The following is a 26,617-nucleotide window of genomic DNA, read 5'->3' on the forward strand; positions in this document are numbered from 1 at the left end:
TTTATTGAGAATATATTTATTTCAAAATTGTAACAATTAATCCACAATCATGGTTACTTTTATTCCTCAGGCTGTAGATTTCATCTGTTCAAAGTAGAAAAAGCAAACAAAAATACACATTAATTAGATTGACAACCTGACATTTGATCGGTTTTTGAATTTTTACTTTGGGGTCATTTACTCATTCTTTTGTTTCAGTCATTTGACTGCGGCCATGCTGGAGCACCGCCTTTAGTCAAACAAATCAAACCCAGGACTTACTCTCTGTAAGCCTAGAACTTATTCTATCGGTTTCCTTTTGCCGAACTGCTAAGTTATAAGGACATAAACACACCAAAATCAGTTGTCAAGCGATGGTGGGGGACAAGCACACACACACACACACACACAGAGTGTACTGGGTGCTCTTTACATGACACCAGCACCAGCTATGTTGAGTTGACATAGTTGGGGGTAAGAAAAATGTCAAACAACACAAGAAGCCTGCAGAAGATAAAGATCTGAGATGATGTGGACAGAAGTGGTGAGGTGTGATCTCAGAACAATGACCCTCACAAAATCGATGCTGAAACACTATCATATGTATAAAAATGATGATAAATATCATCCTTCCCAGAACACTGTACATGGTTTCTTGAACACAGAGGCCTGATGACATGCTCTGATTGTATAATAATATATGTCTGATGAAATGGTCTGGTTATATAATAACATGTCTGATGAAATGGTCTGATTATATAATAACATGTGTCTGATGAAATGCTCTGATTACATAATATACTGAAGTACATTATTGAGCAAATAAATAATTTGCCACTTCTCACAATAAATTTTGGGTAACGGATTATCAAATGCATTAACAAAATTAAAAAAAGGAAAACATTCTTTTAAAACAAGAGTGATCTTACTTACTTTCTGGGACCATAAAACTGTCTCCTGTTGTCAGTATCATATTCTTGTAACCAATTCTTACTTTGAGTTTACCAAATTGCACAAGGAACATCTAGAAAAATACAGGAAAAATAAAAAATAAAAACTGACACAAAATGCTACAAGTGCTCTAATGGTTTTTCTTTAAGTAACAAGTTTCGAAAAGGAAATTTCATTTTAAGGGGTGGGGATTGAAAGAAGGTCACTGTGACATGGTGACAGGGATGTTTGTATTTTGAGTGGAGGAATGCAAAATAATCAGGCTTGGAAGTTTGGTTCTACTACATGTCTGGGAAGGCAACAAGTCATTTGATAAAGACTGTGTGCAATATAAGTGTGTGCCAGCCATGTTTATTTTTATTTATGCACCATCTATATATATGTATATATATATATATATATATATGTATATATATATATATGTATATATATATATATATATATGTATATATATATATATGTATATATATATATATATATATGTATATATATATATGTATATATACACACACTCTTTACTCTTTTACTTGTTTCAGTCATTTGACTATGGGCATGCTGAATGTGGCCATGCTGGAGCACCGCCTTTAGTCGAGCAAATCGACCCCAGGACTTATTCTTTGTAAGCCTAGTACTTATTCTCTTTTGCCGAACCACTAAGTTATGGGACATAAACACACCACCATTGGTTGTCAAGCAATGGTGGGGGACAAACACAGACACACAAACATATACATACACATACATATATATATACGACAGGCTTCTTTCAGTTTCCGTCTACCAAATCCACTCACAAGGCTTTAGTCGGCCCGAGGCTAGAGTAGAAGACACTTACCCAAGGTGTCACGCAGTGGGAATGAACCCGAAACCATGTGGTTGGTAAGCAAAACACAGTTAAACCTGGGTAGTATTTTAATTAATAAATTGCAATTATAGATTTTGGTTCTTTCTATATAACTAACATTAACTCAGGGTGAGGAGAAAGAAACATGGAATAGTAGACTAAACAGTTTGAATTGCATTCCGTTCAGTTGAATGAAGCTTAACAACTTATCGATCTTGCCTGTCCACTCTAAGACGCAGGTCAAAATGGTCAATTAACCCTGAACTTCAGCATCTAACCCAGGCTGTATTAATTAGCTGTATGCATGCTATCAATCTCTAAGTGTCTCCATAAGAAGCGCCTCACACACCAAAAAAAAAACAAAAACAAAAAAACGATCCAAGGGACATAACTGCATCAAACCCCAAATAGAAAATCACAAATAACAGTGGATAATGGCCGGACTAACATGAACCGCCTCTTCCCAGAGATAAAAATGGATTTTCGAAAGGCCAACACCCCTATCTAGAATAAGCGGAAGCTAACCAAAGCATCAATCCACAAGACCTGGGAGAGGTCTACTGATGTGAAAAGACAGCCAAGTGTCAAGAACAGAGGAAACAAGTCATCAATGGCTTTAGCTCCACCAAAACAATCGAATTGACATGTTCTGCTTCTGCAATACTTTTCCTCCATCCATTGTAGGTACAGTTTTTATATCCACCACTAAAAGTATTTGGTTCTTGTTCTATAAAGAGATATTCAATGAAAATATGGGATGGGGGATTAAAGTAAAGCTGAAAAATTGTCTTTGTGAAAAGCATCACTGGGGGTTTTTATCCACTTCTCACAACATAAACAGAGGTTAGGTTCTATATGCCCACGGGCATATGGCGTAGTGGTTAAGAGCATGGGCTACTAACCCCAAGATTCCGAGTTCGATTCCAGGCAGTGACCTGTATAATAATAATAATAATAATAATAATAATAATAATAATAACAACAACATCAAAAAATACTTTAGGAATGAGAACTCAGGTTTGAAATTTCCCCAAGACACCTGATGAAGGCTGGAGGGTATATCAGCTGAAATGTGTTAACAACAAACAAGATGAGGACAGATATCCATCAAAATGTAAATGATATAAAGAGAGGTTCTTTTTCAAAGCCATAGGGTTGAAACTACTTTCTGCATTTAATGACGATAAAATTTTGAGCAGGTCTAACCACTTTCTGTGTAAAAAGGGTTAAAATTGTTCAAATCTTAGAAAGAATTTATGAAACACAAACTGTAATCACCAAGTGGATGTCATATTTAACATCTTTATATCATTGTATTAATAGTGCAATATGAACAGATGTGAATTATAGAGGAGACACACACACAGAGTACTTACCACTTGATTCCTAGAACGGTTCAGTTGTTTATAGGCTCCTTTCTTCATAGAGATCATCCCCATAAATGCCTTCTCTGAATCCAAACAACAGCAATACACAATATCATGTTCGTTTGCTGAATCCAACATGCTATTGTTTATGTACCTATATGTCGGTTTGGGTGCAAAACAACCTACAACAAACAAAAAAACAAATGTTTATTAAATAAAGAGGGAAAATCCTTCAAAAAAAATTACACATATATCTGCTTGTATGGTCATGGATCAACTTTGATGCATTAAATCTATGACCAAATGAGTTCCAACCATGACATTCCTGTCTTTATTTTTTCCCCCAGAATCAATGTATCTTGGACATTATTCAAAGTGTCCTATTTGTTTGTAAGATAATAGAGAGGGCGCATTTTAATTGATATACAGTAATCTCTCGACTATCGCAGGTGTTACATTACTAGACCCTCTGCGATAGGTGAAAATCCACGAAATAAAAACAGTACCGTACTGTATATTTTTTTAATCATTTTTATAATTTGTATATATTTATTTTATTATAAATACAAAACAACACCACAGAGGGACCGACATAGGGAGGATTTTTTTGTGGCACCAGCACAAGTGAGGTTGCCATGCAGCTTGCTAGACTCTGAATCCCAAAGAAGGAAGGCAACTTTATACTAGGCGATGAGGAATAGAGAGGGGTAAAGTAGGAGTGGAAAAATGTTGGAGTAGAACCAGTGAAGAGCCACAAAGACAATAACATTTTAAAAACTCTAAGTCCATACTTGACGTGTTTGAGTAACTTTTATCATCAGGTTTTACAACTGTCAGCAGGGATTTATTTCTAATGCTCCGAGTAGTATACTCTCCAGCATTTATATGATCTGGAAATAAAAAGGAAAAAGAGAAGCAACTATAAAAACAGGCTCCTCGTCATCATTTAACGTCCATTTTCCATGCTGGCATGGGTTGGACGGCTTGACAGGAGCTGGCAAGGCCAGAGGCCACTCCAGGTTGCATAGTCTATTTTGGCTTGGTTTCTACAGCTGGATGCCCTTCCTAATGCCAACCACTTTACTGAGGGTACTGGGTGCATTTTTTTATGTGGCACTGGCACCAGTGCTTTTTACGTGGCACCATCATTAAGGCATTTTTATGAAGGCCCAGCACCAACACCAATTGATAAAATAATGAACATACTGAGACTGAACCTGAAACCATATGGCTGGGAAATAAAAAAAACTCCCTGACCACAATGCTTGCTTTTATTACTGCTCCCTTCTGTATAGCCTATGCCTGGCACTCCGTCGGTTATGACGACGAGGATTCCAGCTGATCCGATCAACGGAATAGCCTGCTCGTGAAATTAGCATGCAAGGGGCCGAGCATCCACAGACATGAGTACCCTTAATGCAGTTCTCAGGGGGATTCAGCATGACACAGAATGTGACAAGGCTGACCCCTTTGAAATACAAGTACTACTCATTTTTGCCAGCTGAGTGGACTGAGGCAACGAGAAATAAGATGTCTTGCTCAATAACACACATTGCCAGGATTTGAACTCACGACCTTACAATTGTGAGTTGAATGCCCTAATCACCAAAACTTACTTTTACTCTTCAATGTCCGTTTCTCAGTTGGTGTTGTCTGAGATTTTTTGTTTCGGGAAGGTGAGATTTTTTGTTTGTCTTCTGAGACATTTGATGGTACACCTGAGGGGAGGAAAAAAAAAAACATGAAATTTCATATTTTACAGACATTTCTGTAAACAATGAACAAAAATGAAAGAAAAAAAAACATGCAAAAGAATAAAGAAAATATGAAGAAAAGAAAAGAAAAATAAAGAATAGGAAAAATGTAAGAGAATAAAAAAACATAATAGAATGGTAACTGCCATGGAATGTATGTTTGTGCATTTGTATATTTATATACACACACACACACACACACATTTATTTATTTGTTTCAGTTCCCAGGACTTACTCTTTGTAAGCCTAGTACTTATTCTATCAGTCTCTTTTGCCAAACCACTAAGTTACGGGGACGTAAACACACCAACATCAGTTGTCAAGCGATGGTGTAGGGACAAGCACAGACACACGCACAAATACATACATATATATATACAACAGGCTTCTTTCAGTTTCCGCCTACCAAATCCACTCACAAGGCTTTGGCCGGCCCAAGGTTATAGCAGAAGACGCTTGCCTAAGGTGGAACTGAATCCGGAACCATGTGGTTGGGAAGCAAGCTTCTTGCCACACAGCCACACTGTGCCTATAAACACTAACACAAATATGTATGTGTGTGTGTGTATGTGTATATATATATATATATATGGCTGGATGGATGCATGTATATATATATATATATATATATATATATGTATGTATATACATATATAAATATATGGGTGGAGGAATGCATGTGTGTGTGTGTATATATACATATATATATGGCTGGAGGGATACATGTATATACATACATAAATAATATATGGATGGCGGAATGCATGTGTGTGTGTATAAAACTTACTTTTACTTTTCACTGCATGTTTCTCAGTCGATGACGGCTGAAGTTTTGTGTGTCGTTGCGGTGAAGATTTATCTTCAGGCACACATGAAGGTACACCTGATGGGGAAAATGTTCGTGTTTTATAAAGATTTCTAAAAAATAAGGATCAACAACTACAAAGAAATATATATAAAAAAAAAAAAAGAAACAACGAAGAATGGACGGAAGAAAAATTAAAATATCAAAAAGAAAAATGAGAAGTGGAGAGAGAAACAGCAAAATGAGAATAAGATAAGGGCAGAGGAACCACCACGGACAGAGCAAGATCCCCCCCCCCCACCTCTGTTGTGGACAGTGAAGAGATGATATCTGCAGACTGCACCACTGCATGTCAGGAAGTGCAGTGTTAATCCTCAGTTAGGTGAGGGATATTTTAGGAAATATAAATATAAGGGCTACATTCATGGGTTTGTCTGACTATCTAAGATCAGGTCTGTCCAATCAGGACTGACTCCTGGATATACAATAACTTGAATGACCCCCTCATACAATATTCCAGCCATCCGTTTTTGCCACCCACTATTCCTGGGAGGATTGTTGGGGTAGTGTCCTCCTCAGCCACATCCTCTAAGGGGTCCTATCGAAAACACCTGTCATTACACTCTCCGGCTGGATTCCCAAGCGCACCCATCCGAGACTATAGCTATTATCCAACCATTTCACTGTTGGTCCTACCTTAAGTCTCCTGCCAGTTGGCTCAGCGTGAAGAATCTGTGGCATTGTAATCACATGTCCAAAGTGCCAGAGCTGCAACTTCTCAATACAGAGAAGTTGCAGCTTGACTGGGAGAGACTTAATGATCTCTGACCCAACACCCTGTCAAGTAATGTTACTCCGCAGATACTTCAGAGAAACCCATTTAGGCCCCTTATATTTTCAATTATATTCTTCTGGTCATTACCCAAAATCCATGATCATAGGTGAGGACAGGCACAATACTGAATATTGAAATTAAAATACATTTTCTTAAAATATCCTAAAATTGAACAGTGATCAGATTTGTGCCTTTAGAAATACAGTCAATAATTGCATAAGCTTTGCTAAAATTTCTGTGCATAAACATCGCATTTATAAGAGTAAAATGTCATCCTTAAGGATAAAGAATAATGCCCCTTCCTGAGTCATAGATACCTTTAGGGCCTGTTTGGGGGTTCCTGGACAGGATGTCAGTCTGTCGCAAGATTACTCAGTTTTGCCTGCCAAGTGGATAAGAATAATGTGAAATGAAGTGTTTTGCTCAAGAACACAATGCATCAGCAGATCCCAGGAAATGAAACCACAAATTTACAATCATGGGTCCAGCACCCTAACCACTAAGCCATGTATCTCCACCTTCCTTTATTTGTACGTAGTTTAAAATCATGATTAAATAAGCAAAAATAATTATGTATACTTGTCATTAAGCAAAAAGAAGCTGTTATATACATGGGTTACAGTTTGACAGCATCCAGCAAGTCACAGGGCTGTGCCAAGTTCCAGTGTTGGCTTTGGCATTGTTTCTGTGGCTAGATGCCCTTTCTAATGCCAACCACATTAAAGTGCATACTGGGTGCTTTTTAAATGATATATATATATAACTTACTTTTGCTTTTTGATGTCTGTTTAGCAGTTGGTGATGGCTGAGACGTTTTGTGTTTTGAAGGTGAAGGTTTGTCTTCAGGCAAACCTGAAGGTACACCTAAGGGAAAGAATTTCTTATTTTATAGCTATTTCAGAAAACGCTGAACAACAAAAGAGAAACAAGGAAAAGAAAGAAAAACACAGGTAATACAATAATGTGAGGAAAGGAATGAAAAAATAATAGTGAGAAAGAGTAGAATAAGAGGATGGCTATAGATGCATGGTTTAGATAGCTCAAAAGATCTGCTGGTTGCACTCATTCTGTTGTTACTTCTTTATAAAGCATCTCCTTTGCATCAGTAAAAGTTCATGATGATGCTAGTGTGCCAGTCATTGGGGATAACATCTCCCTGCATAACTAGCTTCATTAAGCAAATAAATTAATAATGTGTACATCCAGCTTCGGATATTTTAAGTATCTTGGCTACTATCACCAAAAGACCTACCAATTTCCAGGGTTTTATATCCTTCATGGCATTTTCTACTAAACGGCAGTCAACCTCAATGTATGTTCTTGGGTTTACAAGAGAGAAAGCAAATGCTCTTGATGTATGAAGCAGAGCTTATTCAGATCAAATGCCTCTGGAGTTAGAAAGTGTGTATGTGTGTGTGTGTGTGTGTGTGTGTGTGACTTACTTTTATTTTTCAACATATTTTTCTCAGGTGGCTTGGGTTTCTTGTGTCGTAGAGATGATTTGTCTTTTGGTACACCTGGGGGTATAGCTGAGAGGGGGAAAAAGTTCCTATTTTACAGACATTTCAGAAAATAATAAACAAAAAATAACAAAGCAAAAAAAATAAAGTAGAAATGAAAATCAAAGAAAGAAAAAAGAAAAATAAACAAAAAAAATGATGAGTAATAGAGGGAAGAAGAGTTATTTACAGAGTGATAGCAAATAAGAGCATGCACAGAGTAAATCCAACTTGCTCCACTGCTTCCATGGTGGACAACACCAGAATCTCCAGACACACAAAAACACTGAACCATCAAGAGATTACAGCATCCCACGACTGGACAACTGCATGTCAGGATGAGCAGCATCGAGCTAGATGAAGGCATGGCATATTTCAAGAAATAGATGTATCATCATCATTATAATATTCACTTTACAATGCTCGCATGGATTGGACAGAATTTGTTGAGGGGAATTTTCTACAGCTGGATGCCTTTCCTGTCACCAACCTTCACTATGCTCCATTGTCTGCTCTGATGTGGTTTCTACAACTCGATGCCTTTCTTAACACCAACTATATATATATATATATATATATATACACACACACACACACACGTATGTATGTGTATGCATTTGTATGTGAAGGTGCATAGCTTAGTGGTTAGGGTTATTCGGCTCAAGGTCCTAAGGTCATGAGTTCAATCCCTGGTGGCACATTGTGTCCTTGAGCAAGACACTTTATTTCACGTTGCTCCAGTCCACTCAGCTGGCAAAAACGAGTAGTACCTGTAATTCAAAGGGGCCGGCCTGGTCACATTCTGAGTCATGTTGAAGGCCACGAGTGTCTACAGACTGCTCAGCCATTTGCAATTTCAGAAACAGACTCTTCCACTGATCAGACCAACTGGAACCCTCATCGTCATAACCGACAGAGTGCCAGTCTATGTCTGAGAGTGAACCTCTCTGAGAACCTGGGTGAGATATTCCCTTGCTTGGTAACAGTTGAGTGCCACAGACAGGAAAGGCATCTGCTTGTCGAAAATATGTCTCAATAAAACCTTATTCAACATTGGTGAGCATGGAAGACTGATGTTAAATGCCTTTGGAATTCCAAGGAATGATGGAGTAAAGCCTCTACAGTTAGAAAATGTGTGTGTGTGTGTGTGTGAGAAAAGCACTGAGTCCACTAAACGGGTCACAATGCGACAGAATGACCTTCTGATCAGGGGAGAATGTCAACTGCTTAACTGGCCCAGTAGGGTGGCATCATTTGAAAACTAAAACACACAAAGCATGCTGTGATCAGCAATGTGTAACAACATCCAATTGTCCGGTCGATACAGTGATATATATATATATATATATATAATATATAAAACTTAAATTCAACTTACGATGAAAGTAAACAAAGTTTGCTTTAGAAGTGTTGAGATGTATTGAAAGATACAGAAAATAATTTATCCTCAAACGCAGGATAATGCTAATACAATAGCATGAACAGGATAAACTCGCCATATATTGCAGAAACTTACTTTTAGTTTTCAATGTGGGTTTAGCAATTGGTGATGGACGAAGTTTTCTGTGTCGTAAAGATGAAGATTTGTCTTTGAGCACACCTGAGGGTACTGCTGGGAAAAAATTTCGTATTTTATGGATGTTTACAAAAATAATGAACAAAAGAAAAAAAAAGAAAATAAAGTACAAAATAAAAGAAACAAACAAAAGAAAAATGTAAAAAAAAAAAAAAACGAAAAGAAAGACTAGAAAGAAAGAAATAAGGAGAGAATGAGAAGACTATACTGCGGGACAAAAACTGACTTGCTCAGGCTAAGTCCACCTCGACCATTGCCACTACTGCTTTCTACATAATCAACTTTAGGTTAAAGAATTGTAAATCTCAATTCTGTCTTTGTCCCTCCAACACTGCCAACAGCCCTGTGATTTAATCACAAGATCCAGTTCAAAGTGAGGCTGAAAGTTCCTTTATCAAACATACTAGAATAGTACGCATCAAAAAAGACTGGGAATTATTTCTGCCACCTTTCAGTAAATCTTGGTGGTTTCCGTCAAGTCTGGCTCCACTTTCTTTTGGTATTTCATTTTATCTTCTTTCAGTTATTCTTTACTCTCTTTATTCTCACAGACTAACATTTATTATTCTTTTATCTTCTCTATAAATTTCACCCACTTTTTTTAACTAAAAATAAAAATTCTTTAATACTGAATGGTATTCTGTAACTGGTTTCAGTCATTGGATTACAACCATTTTGGGGCATTGCCTTCAAAAGGCTTCAGCTGATCATATCAACCCACAATTGCTTTCAGCTTGGTATTTATGTTATCAATATCTATTTGTCAAATTGTTAAGTCACACTTTTTGACACAATATCAGTGTTTTTTCATAAGCACTGGTAAAAACAGACAAAAATACACACACAAACAGACATATGCACAGTCTTTTCACCAACCAAACTGCAATCTTAAGATATCAGTCATCTTGACGCTACATTAGAAGACACTTACCTAAGGTGCCATGCAGTGAGATTGAACTCAGAGCCACATGGTTCCATAGCAAACTTGTTAACCACAAAGTTATATACATAAAACTTACTTTTACTTTTCAATGTATGTTTAGCAGCCAATGGTGGCTGAGGTTTTTTGTGTCGTGAAGGTGGGGTTTTGTCTTTGGCTACACCTGAGGGTGAAAAAAAAAAAAAAACGTAGATAAAGCTGAAAATATTGACAACAAATAAGAAGTAAAAAGAAGCAATGACAATAAAACAAGAAGAAAGATGAAAAGTAGAGGAAGAAAAAGAGGAAAAGAAGAAAAGAACAAAGGAACAGCAACTGCTACAGTGTCCAAGTCCACCTTGTTCACCTCCACTGTGGCCATCATATGACTCAATAGATTTTCAGAAACATTGGATAGTAGAGAGATTGCAATACCTGCCATGATAATGTTTGTGTGAAAAGAGCTATGCCACATAATAACAAGGCATGGAATTGTTTCAGCCATTAGGCTGTGGCCATGCTGGGGCACCACCACTGCATGTCAGGCGGTACAGCATTGGACCACAGCCTGCTGGAGGAGTGCTATATGTAGGTCAATTGTGACCAGCATTGCCTTACTGCCTTACTTGCCCAAGGTGCCACGCAGTGGGACTGAACCCAGAACCATGTGGTTGGTAAGCAAGCTACTTACCACACAACCACTCCTACGCCTATACAAGTCACTTACTTTTATTCTTCAATGTCTGTTTCTCAGTTGGTGTTGTCTGAGGATTTTTGTGCCGAGAAGGTGAGGATTTGTCTTGCGGTACACCTGAGAGAACAAAAGAATTTCATAATTTACAGATATTTCTGAAAATATTGAACAACAGCAACAATAGAAACTGGAAGAAAAACAGAAGCAAGAAACAAAAGAATGGAAGGTAAAAGAATGCAAAATAAAAGAATAGAAAGAGAAGAGCTAAATCTCTTTACAAACACCAATCAATGATATGGTCACTCCTCAGAAAAAACGTCTACACAGTGAAATAAGGAAAATGGTCATCTGTGGATGGTACCCAATTATTGGAGTACTACCTAGGCACCACACATGTGTTGACCAGGGTCTAAAGGGTTGTTTTAAGATTCTCATAATGCATCAACATCATCATTAGTTTTAACATCCACTTTTCCATGTTTGCATAAACTCCATCCAGCCCATGCAAACATGGAAAAGTGGATGTTAAAACTAATGATGATGTCGATGCAAGTAAAGCACAGTAAGGCAACGAGTTTCTACAGCTTTATGCCCTTCTGTCACTGACAAGGGTGGGAAGTAAAGTAAAGGTAGCTTCTCAAGTTATGCCGAGTCATAAGGACCAGTTTGCTGGTTCCCATGGCATATAAATTCCCCACATGGATACTGTAAACTGTCTTTTATATAAGGGATTCTTTTCTAATTCAGAGGATAAATTACATATCAGTTGTGTACTGGGATCAATCTAATCGACTGCCCCCCCCCCCCCACACCTCCCCAAAAATTTTGGGCCTTGTGCCTTGGAGTAGAAAAAAAGTGATGGAGTAAAACTTGACGACTATATGTGAATTCGTTAACTTACTTTCGTAGTTCAATGTACGTTTAGCAGTTGGTGATGGTTCAGGTTTTCCCCATTTTAAAGGTGAGGACTTTTCTTGGGGTACACCTGAAGGAAAAGAAGAATAGATTTAAAGATATTTCAGGAGATAAGGAACAACAACCAAAGATAAAGGGGGAAAGGATAGAAAAGAGAAAAAAGGAAAGGAAAATAGAAGAGAGGAAGAATAGAAAGGAAAATAATTGAAATGAATTTTCTTTTTTTTAACATGCAGAGAATAAAAGAAGAATGGCAAAATAAAATATGAAGGCAAAAGAAGATAAAGTGGTGAAACTGTGTGTTTGAGAAATTTTTTTCTGTTTTTGGAAATTTATTTGAAACAGCAAAAGTTGTGGGTTTATTTAGATATAATGAGATGAACACTTCCAGCATTTTAAGATGACAGACATCATCATCATGAAAGGGAGGCAGAAGAGGAAGGAGGGGGGGGTACAGTAGAAGGCTAAGGAAGGAAGAGTGAATGGGGAAAGGTAGGAGGAGGAGGAAAGGTAGAGGTGGAATGAAAAGAAGGCGAATGAAAAGAGGATGTGGGGAGGAGAAAGAGGAACAACAGGATGTGTAGAAGAGGAAGGAGATGTGGGGAGGACAAACTCACTTTTATTTTTCAATGTCTGTTTAGCAGTTGGTGATGGCTGAGGTTTTTTGTGTCGTAAAGGTGATGCCTTGTCTTTGGGTTCATCTGAAGAAAAGAAAAAAAATTTCATATTTTACAGATATTTCAAAAAAAAAAAAAATGAACAACAGTGCAATAGATAAAAAAAAATAAATAGACTGAAGGAAGAAAGAAAGGAAAGAAGGAAGGAAAAAACAAAAAGAAATTAATAGGACAGCTTATATAGACAATAAGATGGATGAAGAAAACTTAAACTTATATATATATATATATATATATATATGTATATATATATATATGTATGTATGTATATATATATATGTATGTATATATATATATATATATATATATATATATATATGTATGTATATATATATATATATATATATATATATATATATATATATATATATAATGATACTAATAGTGAAGCCTCTTGGCTTCACTATTATTATGCCTGTCTGTCACCATCTTGCCCAAAACTGGGCAAGATGGTGAAATGGTGTGAGAGCCGTTGCTATGGCATTGAGGTAGATCCAGCCACCCCTGTTAACGGGGACAAAACCCAGATTTAAAACAGTTGATGATGAAGACGAAACCAATGGAATATCCATCATACTATGGCTTACATTCTCTTATATGTTCATTTCTAAGATAATAGGGTGTAACTGGATAAAGATTTGGGTGCTATTTCTAGCAGGCCGACTGACCACATAGAGATTCCCTTGTAAGCTTAAGCAAAGCCCTTGCAGTGTCTGAGTCATGTAAACAGGTAAGATGACAAACCTTTATTTTTTTCTGCAGATCTGCCACCACTCTCTGGTTTCTTTACAATCTTCATAGACTTTTGGAAAGTTTTTTCTGTTTCGTCAATAAGAGACAAGTTGGTGTCAAATACATCAAAGTAGCGTGTCTGGACTATTGGTTTATGAACCCCAAATGCAGAAATCACTTTTCTGGGTGACTCTTTACTTTTCTCCGGACTAGTGCTGAAGCTGTCAGAAAAAAAAAGAAAAAATTCCAAATTCAAATTAATAAGATCTGATAGTTTCACAACATAGAAAGTATATCATTGACCAAGTTGTGATCTCTGTGCATTCATGTGTGTGTGTGTATTACAGAATGGACTAAACAGAACAGGAGAAACATGGGATGGAGTGTCACCAAAGAGGTCACAGGATGTGTGATGAAAGATTTCAGAAAAGGACACTAAAATAGGAACAATAATAAAACTGAAGTGAACACTAAGTATATTGCGCAAAAAAATATGATCATTTCCAAATATAACTATATATATATACACACATATGTAAAGTACAGTGACACATTATGGTTAACATAGAGATACAAAAGAGATAAAAGACAACAAAAGAAAAAGATAAGAGAAGGAAAGAACAAAAGAAATTATGGAAGTTACCTTTCTGACACTGATATCTTCCTCTTTTTTCTGGTTGATACAGCTTCTGGCAAAACCTGTGAAGAATATATAAATATATAAGATGACATCGTAGAATATGGAATATAGTTATTCACTTTTATATAGATACATACAGAGTGGCCCAAAAGTGCGTTTACAGTTATCATGTAGGCACTTGAAATTTTTTTTAAAACATTTTATTATATTTAAATTTCTATCTTACAAACTGAAAAGGGAGCTTGACAAAATTAACTAAATTAGCATAGAATAATGGTTTCATATTTTTTATAATTAAGATCTAAACTGCTAATATATGAATGCTAAAGAGATAGTTGAATAATTGGAAACCTACTTTTGGGCCACCTTGTGTGTGTGTGTGTGTGTGTGTGTGTGTGTGTGTGTGTGTGTGTGTGTATATATATATATATATATATATATATATATATATATATATATATATATATATATTCTTCTATATAGATATATATATGGGTCGATGCCAGTAATGCCTGACTGGCTCCCATGCCAGTGGCACATAAAAAGTACCATCCGAGTATGGTCGATGTTAGTGCCGCCTGACTGGCTCCTGTGCCAGTGACATGTAAAAAGCACCCACTACACTCTCAGAGTGTGCTTTTTGAGCAATTTTGAGGGAGAGACTAAGCCAATAAGATCAACCCTAGTGCCCAACTGGTACTTATTTTATCAACCCCAGAAGGGTAATAGAGGCAGAGTCGACATTGGCAGAATTTGACCTCAGAATGTAGGGAGTCAGAAGAAATGCATTCTGCCAGCTCACCACTGCCTTAATTCCAAATTATGTTAATAAATTTTACTTACATCTGCATTATTATTTATATTGTCATTTTCTAGATCATCCTCATTTTCTTCATCATCTTCATTTTCTGGAAAACAAGATAAAAAATAGAAATAATACTTTTCTAAATCTCTCAAAGAGATTTATACAGTAGTAACATGATAAAGTGGTGGTATGTTGTCAACGTAATGTGACAGTCCCATGAACAGGAAGAATACTACTGCTATTTAGCCCTAAGAAGCAGTACTGCTTCCTGTCAGCCTTGACACATTTCCTGTGTCCTATTTTCGAAATCAGTGAATGTATTTCACTTATGTTTACAGAAGTAGCTAGGCATCGACAGCTCTGAAAGGGGTTTCAAGGAATAGTGTCCCTGCCTTCCTGAGCTAGTTTTCCACCACATATCTTAACAATCGTGGTAGGGGCCTTGGTCTCGGGATAATTCATATCTCGAAATTGAGGTTTGGGGTAAGTAAGGGCATGCTCCCTGTAGAAAATGCAGTTCCAAAAAAGCCTCATGATAGAAAGGGAGAATGGGCACCAGCCAGCCAGCCAGCCCAAAGGTTGGTGTGGGCTGCACCTGCCTACCTTGGTTGCTATGGCATTGAGGTAGATTGGGCCACCCCTGTTAACGGGGACAAAACCCGGATTAAAACACTTGATATATATATATATATATATATATATATATATATATATACACATTCAATGAGCTTCTTTCAGTTTCCATCCACCAAATCCACTCACAAGACTTTAGTTGGCTTAAGGCAATAGTAGAAGACACCCTGGGTGCCCTGTTGTGAGACTGAACCCAAGACAACATAGTTAGAAAGCAAACTTCTTACCCACAGATCCAAATTGGGACTCCAGGGGTGGGGATATTTGCTAAGGAGGAGGAAGTCACCAACAGAACAGAAATTGCTGAATTCATCCATGTTGTCGTTGAGAAAGAAAGAAAATGAAAGAGACAATTTGGGAGAAAGAAAGTGAATGAAGGAGAGAGAAATGAGTGAAAGTGAATGAGAAAGAGAGTGAGTGAGCAGAAAATACCTTGACATTCCTTTGAACTTGAAAGACTTGTGTTGCCTCCATTTTTGACAGTTATCTCTGTTTCTTCAGCTGGTGGATCACAGACATTTATGGAGAGACATTCCTTTGCAGGTGATGAAGCATCCTTTTGGACAAAAGATTCCTCATCTTCAGGAAAGGATTTCATACCTCGCTTAGTGATTATTCTGACATTGTTGTTAGAATTAGAGGATGCAGGAGACACTTCAGAAGTCTTTGCAGTGGTCACCTCCTTCTCTGAGACTATCACTTCTTGATGGTCACCGTCTTCAGAGTCAGCAGCACTAGTGTCGGCTAGTGACTTCATTCCACGTTTACTGATGACTCTTTGCACATATGAAACCCTTCAACACAAAATGAAACCATTATTAATGAACTGTTTTCTATATTTATTTTGTTTATAGAAGCAGAATTCAAAGAATAAGACAAAATCCTGATTTCAAAGAAATACAACTTTGAGATTTTTTGCCTAAGCAATATATATATATATATATATATATAGCCATCTGGTTCACCAGTCCTCAGTCAAACCGTCCAACCCATGCTAGCATGGAAAGCGGACGTTAAACAATGATGATGACGATAATGATATATATAAATATTCTGCCTATGTGTCTGTGCACACCTTTGAATGCAATGTATCCCAGAAGGTTTGCAAATCAAAAGACATTTTAAGATCCACAAAGATCCGAACTTATCCACAGCTCTTGGTGGTCCAAATCGGATATGCAATTTATGTGGGTGTCTTTTCAAAACATTGTCTCGTTTAAAAACCCACATCAGATGCCATAATGGTTCTAAGGTGTAGGCACAGGAGGTGGTCAAACTCTCCATAAGGAGTAGACAACCACCATGATTGAGCACTAGCCTCTAAAGCATTTTTTTATTCTCTCTCTTTATTTTCTGTGTTCCTTTCTGCTGAAGAGCACAGGCTCAAAACATAAAAGACTTTCTCACATTCTCGAGCGTTAAACTAATGCACCTGTTTGTTATTTATATATCTGTCTTTGTCTTTTGTTTTTCTATAAATTCCAACTACATATATATATATATATATATATATATATATAAAATACAAAAATGAGACAAAAACACAAAACATCCAGACAGTTAGGTGACACAAGAAAGGGACAACACATCCAGATAGACGATACAAAGAAAACAAGGACAGGTCATTCGGAGTTTTCTTACTCAGTCGAATTCCAGATTATCGTTGCAATTTTGGCTGGTTATACTCAAGATTGCTCTAATCTGGCCAGCCCCAAAGTAAAAATAAGCTAAGAGCACTAGATTCCTGGGAAGAAAGCAGCAAATATATATGAAAACAAGGACAGAAAAAAACGGAGAAATGGTACACAAATACAAATAACAGGACATTAACAACGGGTGTCTTTCGACTAAGGACAAATTAAATTAAGCTGGCGTGTGTGGAAGTTATGGCGGGGACATAAAATATGACAGGCACAGGGAGGAATATGGATGTTGCACAGATGGTAGTCAAACCAAATTAGTGTGTGCTTCGTGTGCATATGTATGTGTATATGCATACACATACAATATATTCTGTTTTATCCAAGAGCTTAAAGATAAGAAGAAATACTTACTCTTCAGAAGCATTTGAACAAGAATCTGACATTGACTCAACAGGAAATGATAATCTGCAAATAAAAGGCTCTCGTTTAATAACCAAATAAAAAAAATACAAATCAAAATACACCCCCATATCCCCCGCCCCCAGTCCTATAGAAATATATTTCATAAAAAAAAAACATCCTAACTGACAGATTATGAAGTGGGAAGAGTTTTTTATCTTTTTTGTTTTAATACACCTTCTCAGTGAAACAATGCCTGTACTAACATTTTACAACTCTCCCTCTCCACCCACCACTCCATATCAATATCCTCTTCATTTTAAGGCTTTGTTTTTCTATAACAATATATATTATTTCATTCTTGAATAGCTCGACCCCTAAAATACTCTTCTTGCTATAGTCTTTAATAAACAACCCAGAAATTAGGACAAAACATTGAAGTAAATCACCAACATTATCAGCATTTAATAGCCTTTTTCCCATGCTTGTATGATTTGGATGGTTTAAAAGGAACCAACAAGCCAGATGACGGTGCCTAGCTCCTACTTTGGCCTGGTTTCTATGGCTGGCTGCCCTTCATAACAATAATCCCTTTACAAAGTGTACCTAGTGCATTTTTCATGACACGAGCACGAGTGATGTTTTGCAAATACCTAAAAGACAAGATCCCCTCAACCGAATGGGAAATAGTATCGAAGGAGATGAAATTATGATAGAGGGACAGAAACGGGCCTTAATATTATTTGTTTCTAACATAAGCACATGCCATGAAATTTCAAGGAAGGATTTTATGATAATAGCATTTGTTTTTAAGCTTACCTTTTCCTGGCAGGGAAATTTGTGAGAGAAAGAGGAGACACACTATTCCTGGCATCATTATCATCATCTGCTGCAGGTTTTACAGCCACTATTTTCTGAAATAAACAAAAATAATATTTAAATAAATATTTCACATAATAATCCTCAACATAATAAATATTCTTTTCTACTCTAGGCACAAGGACCAAAATTTTGGGGGAGGGGCCAGTCGATTAGATTGTCCCCAGTAGGCAACTAGTACTTAATCTAGTGACCCTGAAAGGATGAAAGACAACATCAACCTTGGAGGACTTTGAACACAAAACGTACAGATAGACAAAATACCGCTAAGCATTTCGCCTGGCATGCTAACATATCTGCCTGCTTGTCGCCTTAACATAATAGATATCAACATAATAATCCTGTTGCAATTTTTTTTTTTTATGACTTGACCATAGGAAGAAAGGAGAGCATCCGTGACCCCTTCTCATCTGATGGGAGAAAAAGAAGAAATTATGCTCAGAGGAAATTCTGTTAAAAGTACTTAAGGATCAGGTGGTGATAGGCAACAGATTGAGTTTATCACAAAAGAGCAGGAACTCATGGACTTCCACAGTTTGTCTGCACTCACGTAGCAAAGGTTGTGGTGGAAGGTTGGCAAAGAAAATTCTGGTACCTCCACCATAACTACTAAAAGCCATGATGAACCATTTTCACTCACAAACCTTTAGTCAGTCTGGAGCTATAGTAGAGGGTATTTACCTGAGTTTCCACATAGTGGGACTGAACCCAAGACCATATGGTTGGGAAGCAAGATTCTTCACCACACAGCTACATGGGAAAATATCATCACCATTTAACGTCCGATTTCCATGCTGGCATGGGTTGGACATTTTGACTGAAAACTGGTAAGCTGGGGAGCTGCACCAGGTTCCAATCTGATTTGGCAGGGTTTCTACAGCTGGATGCCCTTCCTAACTCCAACCACTCCAAGAGTGTAGTAAGTGCTTTCTACATGTTACTGGCATGGGTGCCAGTTGCATAACATCGACATCGGCCATGACTACGATTTCACTTGGTTTGACAGGTCTTCTCAAGCATAGTACATCATCAAAGGTCTCAGTCACTGGCTCTGTGAGGCCCAATGTTCGAACAGTGCTTTTTACGTACCACCAGCATGGGTGCCAGTTACACGACACTGGCACCAGCCACAACTGCAATTTCACTTGGCTTGACGGGTCTTCTCAAGCACAGCATATTGCCCAACGTTCCAGTTATGCGACACTGGCATCGGCCACGACTATGATTTCACTCAGCTTGAGAGGTCTTCCCAAGCAAGGCACATCACCAAAGCTCTCATGGGAAGTATTTGAATGGCAAAATTGAAAAGATACTTACAACATTGTCAGTGTGGTTCGCAATTTCTACATCAGAGTCTGCAAAAAAGTAACAAAATAACTTATAAATCAATTAACTTTTATGTGGTTATGTTCTTAATGAAGCAGACTGCGTTAGGAAAAGCTGTAGTAAGAAACTCACTTCAAAGCTACATGGTTCCAGGTTCAGTCCTACTGCAGGGAACCTTGGGTAAGTATCTTCTACTATAACCTTGGGTCGACCAAAGTTGTGCGAGTGGTTTTGGCAGAAAAAAAAGCTGAAAGAAACCTGTCATATATATGCGTGTGTGTGTGTTTGTCCTCACTGCTGCTTGACAGCCAGTGTTTGGTGTGTTTACATTCCTGTAACTAAGTGGTTCAGTAAAAGAGTTGGATAGAATAAGTATCAAAAACAAATAAGTACTGGGGTCAATTCACTCGACTAAAGATTCTTCTGCCTTGAAGTGTGTGTACTGACCAAGTAGATCTGTAATCAAAGGTACAACCACCTTTATCACTTAGTCTTTCCTTTCAGACAGTGTATCTAAAGCTACTTTATCCAGTTAAGTCCTGGATCAAAACTGTTCTAATCAAGACAGTATAGCAGCAACATGAGCACTCTTGAACTTTAACTGCCCACATTGTAGCTTTTTACTTTTAACTACCAATTTTGGTTCACCATGTGATGGTCAGATCCACCCACACCTTTAACATGATGGACTAGCCTAGCATCTGTTCATCAGTTATAAAATGGGAAGTTCTGGCCTGCTAAGTCCCTAGGGAGAAGAGTTTTACTATGAGCGATCTGAGATTTTCATGTGAAAACATTTTGATTTCCTTTTGCAGTTTTCAGCTTGGACAGATTTCAAATCAGAATCGTTGATGTTATGCTTAGTGTCTAACAAACATTTTGAACAGAAGTAACCAGAATTTTTGTGATGCTGTATTTCAGGTTCTTTTTTCACTAACCTTTATAACTTCATTTTTATGAGCATTTAAATCCATATGTTTTAACAAATATAATGACCTACCATTTTGCTGTATCAAATTTTAGCAATAGTAATAAATGTTTCCGAGCAGTCGATTGCAACTTGTCTTTGAATTTGTTCTTTAATATCTATTCGGACATCAATTAATAGAACTTGACCCACAATTCATACAACATTATATACCTCTATTACAGCATGGGAAATAAATAACGTAAACAGGAAGAGCATCCAGCTGTAGAAACCAAGCCAAAACAGACTGGAGCCTAGTGCAACTCTCCAGCTCACCAGCACCAATCAAACCCTCTTACTCATGCCAGCATGGAAATCAGACACTAAATGAGGAGGAGGAGGAGCAAGTAATAAAAAGAAGATAACTGGAAGTGTTTCTTATTACCAGTTTCTGTAAAATAGTCATCGAAATTTTCAAATCCGTCTTCATCAATTCGAATATGTTTCCCTTCCAAAATAGCCTTTCCTAGGTTTCTGAAAACAACAAAAATAATCATTTTAACAACACTCAATTAGCAATAATTATAAATATAGTTAATTGTTAATTAATTTCATCATCATCATCATCATCGTTTAACGTCTGCTTTCCATGCTAGCATGGGTTGGACGATTTGACTGAGGACTGGTGAAACCGGATGGCAACACCAGGCTCCAGTCTAATTTGGCAGAGTTTCTACAGCTGGATGCCCTTCCTAACGCCAACCACTCAGAGAGTGTAGTGGGTGCTTTTACGTGTCACCCGCACGAAAACAGCCACGCTTGAAATGGTGTCTTTTATGTGCCACCCGCACAAGCCAGTCCAGGGGCACTGGCAACGATCTCGCTCGAAAATCCTACGGGAGCCAGTCAGGCGGTACTGGCAACGGCCACGCTCAAAATGGTGCATCTCATGTGCCACCCGCACAAGAACCAGTCCAGGGGCACTGGCAACGATCTTACTTGGCTTGCCGGGTCTTCTCACGCACAGCACATTTCCAAAGGTCTCGGTCAGTAGTCATCGCCTTGGTGAGGCCCAATGTACGAAGGTCTTGCCTCACCACAGGTCTTCCTGGGCCTTACCTCTTCCACGGGTTCCCTCAACTGTTAGGGTGTGGCACTTTTTCACGCAGCTATCCTCATCTATTCTCACCACATGTCCATACCAGCGCAATCGTCTCTCTTGCACACCACAACTGATGCTTCTAATGTTCAGCTTTTCTCTCAAGATACTTACACTCTGACGGGTATTCACATTGACATTACACATCCAACGGAGCATACTGGCTTCATTCCTTGCGAGCTTACGTATGTCCTCAGCAGTTACAGCCCATGTTTCACTGCCATGTAGCATGGCTGTTCGTACGCATGCGTCATACAGTCTGCCTTTTACTCTGAGTGAGAGTCCCTTTGTCGCCAGCAGGGGTAAGAGCTCTCTAAACTTTGCCCAGGCTATTCTTATTCTAGCAGCTACACTTTCAGCGCACCCACCCCCACTACTAACTTGGTCGCCCAGATAGCGGAAGCTATCGACTACCTCTAGTCTTTCACCCTGGAATGAGATAGAAGTTTGTACAATATAAAGGCATCCAGCTGTAAAAACATTACCAGATTAGATTGGAGAGTGGTGCAACTGCTGGCTCTCCAGTCCTCAGTCAAACCGTCCAACCCATGCCAGCATGGAAAACGGACGTTAAACGATGATGATGATGATGATGTGAATAAGCACTACATTTGAAAGAGTAAGCTGAATGCTAAAAGATTACAAGTTCATACCAGAAAACCAGGGAGAGTGGTCATGGGAAGGTTAGTATCAAAAGGCATTCAGTCTTATTAAGCCTCCTCAGTAAAGTATACACTTCACAGTACTTGCTGCCAAAAATTTGACTTTTTAAGATAATTCCTCACAGCACATGGAACATCAATTTTACAAAGTTTATTCACTGATTTTGGTCAAACTTTGACAAATACTGGACTATCAGAATTGTTACATAACCACACAGAATACCTTGCAGTGTTCAAATATGGCTAATTTACATTAAGAGATCATATTTTGTCACGTTCAACTTAGCCTTTAATCCTTTCAAGAGACAATAAGATAAAGTATGCATCAAGAACTGGGCTTAATTCCTTTCGAGTGTTGAGGTGAGTGGGGCGAGTTCCTTTGGATTGTTGGGCCTCACAGAGGCAACGGCCAACATCTTCAACATTATGTCGTGCTTAAGAAGAAGACCTGTTAAGCTGAGCAAAATTGCAGTTGTGGCAGATACTGGAACCAGTAAAAAGAATACAGAAATATAAAAACCATAATCAAATTATGGTGAAACTCAAGAAATATAATTATATCAGACACATACTTACATTCCAATTTGAGCAGTGGAAAGTGCCATGATCCATTTCTGAAAAAGATGAACAGGAGATTAAATTAATTTTTTTTTTTTTTCTAATTTTATTTTATAGATCAATTAGAAAGAGGTGAAGTACCTATGACCCTTATTTTCCAAGGCCTCCAAGATTAATCCTTTAGCATTCAGGTTACTCTGCCAGACATAATACCAATTTATTCATTCATATTGTTTTGAATCAATCACACATTAATTTGTAGCTTCAAGATTTCAATGTGGTTGTTTATTTTTAGAATGACATTATAGGGTAGGCATGAGAGGCCTGACCTGGCCAGTTTGATCATATAATGAGTAGAATATTTTGGCCGGATGTGAAGAAAAAAAAAAACAATAACAAATCAACCTTTTATTAAAGGTGGTCAGCTATGATTCTCTGGCTCGTGCAACAGCCCTTCATACTGGACAGGTTAAAGGATGGAGCCCAACTAACATGAACCGCCTGTTCCCAGAGGTAAAAATGAGTGCACATAGGGACAGTAGCCCTACCTAGAAAAACGAAAGTTATGAAGCTTCAAAGACATTTCAAAGCCAACAAGACTTGGGGGAGGAAAACCTTCTTTCAAAGAAACATGATGTGGTGCAGCAATATCTGGAAGGAAGACCAGTTCCTGAAGCACAAGTGGAGATGGACAGGCCAGACACCCACACCTTAAGGAAAACAGCACCCTAAATAAGACATCAGGCCCTGGTCTGAAACTGATAAGGGAGGCAGAAAAGAGGCCACTCTAAAAATTGCTGGAGGCAGGAGGATACTGATGCAAAACTGAAGAACCAGAAATCTAACCAGAATGAAGAAGACAGACAAGAGTCAAGAACAGTGGAGAAAAGTTATCATCTATTTTCCAAAGGGAGCAAAAGGCTTCAGTAGATAAGCTATGACCAACCAACAGTTAGTTCGAGGTTGTTGTTGTTGTTTAGCTGCTGATCAATCTTTTAATGAGCGGAATTATAATTAAAAGCATTCCTGCTATAACCATCCAGTAACTACTGTTGCCAAACGAGTACTAACACTGCACGAGACTAGAACGTGCATGAGGAAGGCCTGTTACGAAGATCATGGTGGATCTAGGAGTATAAGAATTGGAGGAGATATGATGGCTCGGCCAACCCTCCCCAGTTCTTATATTAATCATTAAAATCCAGGGATCTAGTTCAAAACGGGGGCACCAGTTTTCATTTATGTTTTTGGTACCGAAAGACTTTCAAACTTCGTATACTTATCTATTTTGTGTTATAGAACAGAAAAAAATTTTTGTATTCGGAGTTATTTCATGTAAAAAATTGTCTTACTTCGAGAATTTCAACCAATCACTGACAAGTATTCAGCTGTTTACACTTACTCCTTTGGCAGTTTAAGCGGTGTAAAGCGTATTTAATCTCCATTTATAATTTCGTTAACATCTGCCTGAACTGTATGTGTACAACATTTGCTTTTTTCATTTTCTTTCACGCGTGTTTATTTCGTTAACATCTGCCTGAACTGTATGAAATGTTTATTAGCTACTGCCTAACCCTACTGCCAATATGCTTCAGCCATTTTTTGACAAGGAATAATAATTTTATCACTGCCAGAATCGTTTGAGAATCGTTTGTTTACGTAGTCAGCACTTAATGTATTTGGCTGAATGGACATCAGTCATTGGTTGAAATTACAGAAATACGACAACTTTAGCATGAAATAACTTGCGATGTACGTTTTTTTGTTAAGAAGACTAAGAGAAAAAGATGTTTTATATGACACATTCTACCAGTGTCCCAAGTTTCAAAGTGTTTCGTTAAGAAAATACTGGTGCCCCCGTTTTGAACAAGATCCGAAAACTGTTGCAGTTGGTTGTTCCATTCCCTCGTCTCTTGCGTTGTTTTTTTTTTCCGTCGTCTCTTCATTTTTTTTACGAGTTGTTTGAGAGATATAATTTCGTGTTCGTACTAGGGGTCACCAGTTATAAGAATTGGTGTTGTATGAGAGATTTCGTATCACGTCGGGTCACCAGTTATAAGAATTGGGTGAGATATGATGGCTCGGCCATCTCTCCCCAGTTCTTATATTAATCATTAAAATCCAGAAATACAACACGAGGGATAACGGTAACAACAGAACATAGTTTATTCTAGGTTGGTGTAGAGCTGTTTCGTTCCTGGGTGAATAGGCATGCCGCTAGAATACCAAAGAAGCTTCGACCACATGTCGGGGACGAGTTGTGGGATACGGGTTGTCACCACCGCTGCCAGCGAGAAAAGAGAAGGAACGCTATTGCTTTCTTTCCACATGTTACATTGTGCATGCGTGGTCGGGTACTTCCGCTGACGGCTAGTCCCAAGATGGCGGCCACACGCGCCACTACATGAGGGCGGTCCTCAATATTAACTTACACCAAATCCTCAACAGCTATCTTCATAAAACTGTCAGCTTGGTGGACGAGTACTAAAACTGCACCAGACTAGAACTTGCACGAGAAAGGCCTGTTACAAAGACAATGGCGAATTTAGGAGGACAGTCCTCAACAGTCATCTTCATAACACCAATCAGCCTGGTGGACGAGTGCTTTGGGGTGAAACGGATCCCAAACAGACTGTGTACTTCTCAGTTATCCAGTACCATCTTCACTATTTTCAACACAATTGTGCTGTCTAACCAAGATGCCAGAAGTGTGAATCTGATCAACGAAATTCATTTATAGTCATTTACATTTCGAATCAGAGAACCACCGACGTCAACTTTAAAAGAACGATAAACTAACAATTACGTACTGACATGCATTTAAATTCCTATAATGCATTCCGGTGTGAATAGAATTATAAGAGAACGTGGGTGAAGGTATAATTTGACAGCTATTTCTAACAAGCTGAATGGCCACGTCCAGGCTCCGTTATCGGGTTGTCTGTAAACATTAGTCTCGATATACGCCTTAGAAATAGCGTAGAGACTGTAAGCTACATACACACGCGCGCGCGCTATATCTGTGTATACAAGAATATGCGTATAAGTATGTCAACAGCGTCAAGGCATGTGTATAAAATGTAGCAGAGTGCATATATAAGAATATATGTGAGTGTTTGTGCACATAATGTATTATCTGTATGTGTATATGCACACGCATATATATATATATATATATACACACACTCATGTACATGTGACAGTGTGTGTTTGCGTATATATGTATGAGTGTGCATATTCACATACACGTTATATAAATAATGTGCATTTAAAACAGAAACGTCAGTACAATGTTATCCAAACGATAATACTTACATATCCGACCGTGTACGACCACCATATACCGCCACTTATTCTGTAATTCTCTGCTCTACAACTTTACTATGAAATATAAACAAACAAATGAAACTCACAAACATTTACAATACCGCCATAATGCTAGGTGGAACAACACTGAAT

General features: G+C 38.0%; 1 protein-coding gene across 28 annotated transcripts; it reads right to left on the reverse strand.

The window, feature by feature from the left end:
* Positions 1 to 26,617, reverse strand: LOC106882698 (uncharacterized). 28 transcript variants are annotated; one of them, XM_089361937.1, is made up of 23 exons: positions 26,474 to 26,617; positions 23,177 to 23,214; positions 21,225 to 21,313; positions 19,864 to 19,901; positions 18,487 to 18,581; positions 17,680 to 17,733; positions 16,058 to 16,419; positions 15,031 to 15,095; positions 14,191 to 14,246; positions 13,560 to 13,768; positions 12,756 to 12,839; positions 12,125 to 12,208; positions 11,257 to 11,340; positions 10,630 to 10,713; positions 9,551 to 9,643; positions 7,978 to 8,064; positions 7,304 to 7,399; positions 5,683 to 5,778; positions 4,758 to 4,859; positions 3,933 to 4,031; positions 3,151 to 3,323; positions 913 to 1,003; positions 1 to 84 (listed from the first exon to the last, which is right to left on the reverse strand). In XM_089361937.1, the coding sequence occupies exons 2-23, from the start codon at positions 23,203 to 23,205 to the stop codon at positions 17 to 19; spliced, it is 2,238 nt and encodes a 745-aa protein (XP_089218063.1). In that variant the 5' UTR covers positions 23,206 to 23,214; positions 26,474 to 26,617; the 3' UTR covers positions 1 to 16. The 28 variants fall into 28 exon arrangements, with proteins under 28 accessions (XP_089218063.1, XP_089218062.1, XP_089218080.1 ...); XM_089361936.1 differs by having other exon boundaries at positions 9,551 to 9,646; XM_089361954.1 differs by having other exon boundaries at positions 23,173 to 23,214.

This window comes from Octopus bimaculoides, chromosome 13 (genome assembly GCF_046866305.1).
Source record: "Octopus bimaculoides isolate indiv1 chromosome 13, ASM4686630v1, whole genome shotgun sequence".
NCBI lineage: Eukaryota > Metazoa > Mollusca > Cephalopoda > Octopoda > Octopodidae > Octopus > Octopus bimaculoides.

Coding starts and splice junctions, on each gene's coding strand:
- LOC106882698 (XM_089361936.1), bottom strand. CDS start 23,205: ATGGCACTTTCCACTGCTCAAATTGGAAT. Junction 13,769..14,190: donor AAGATATCAGTGTCAGAAAG/GTAACTTCCATA, acceptor TTTTTCTGACAG/CTTCAGCACTAGTCCGGAGA. Junction 4,860..5,682: donor ACATGCAGTGAAAAGTAAAA/GTAAGTTTTATA, acceptor TCCTCCCCTCAG/GTGTACCATCAAATGTCTCA.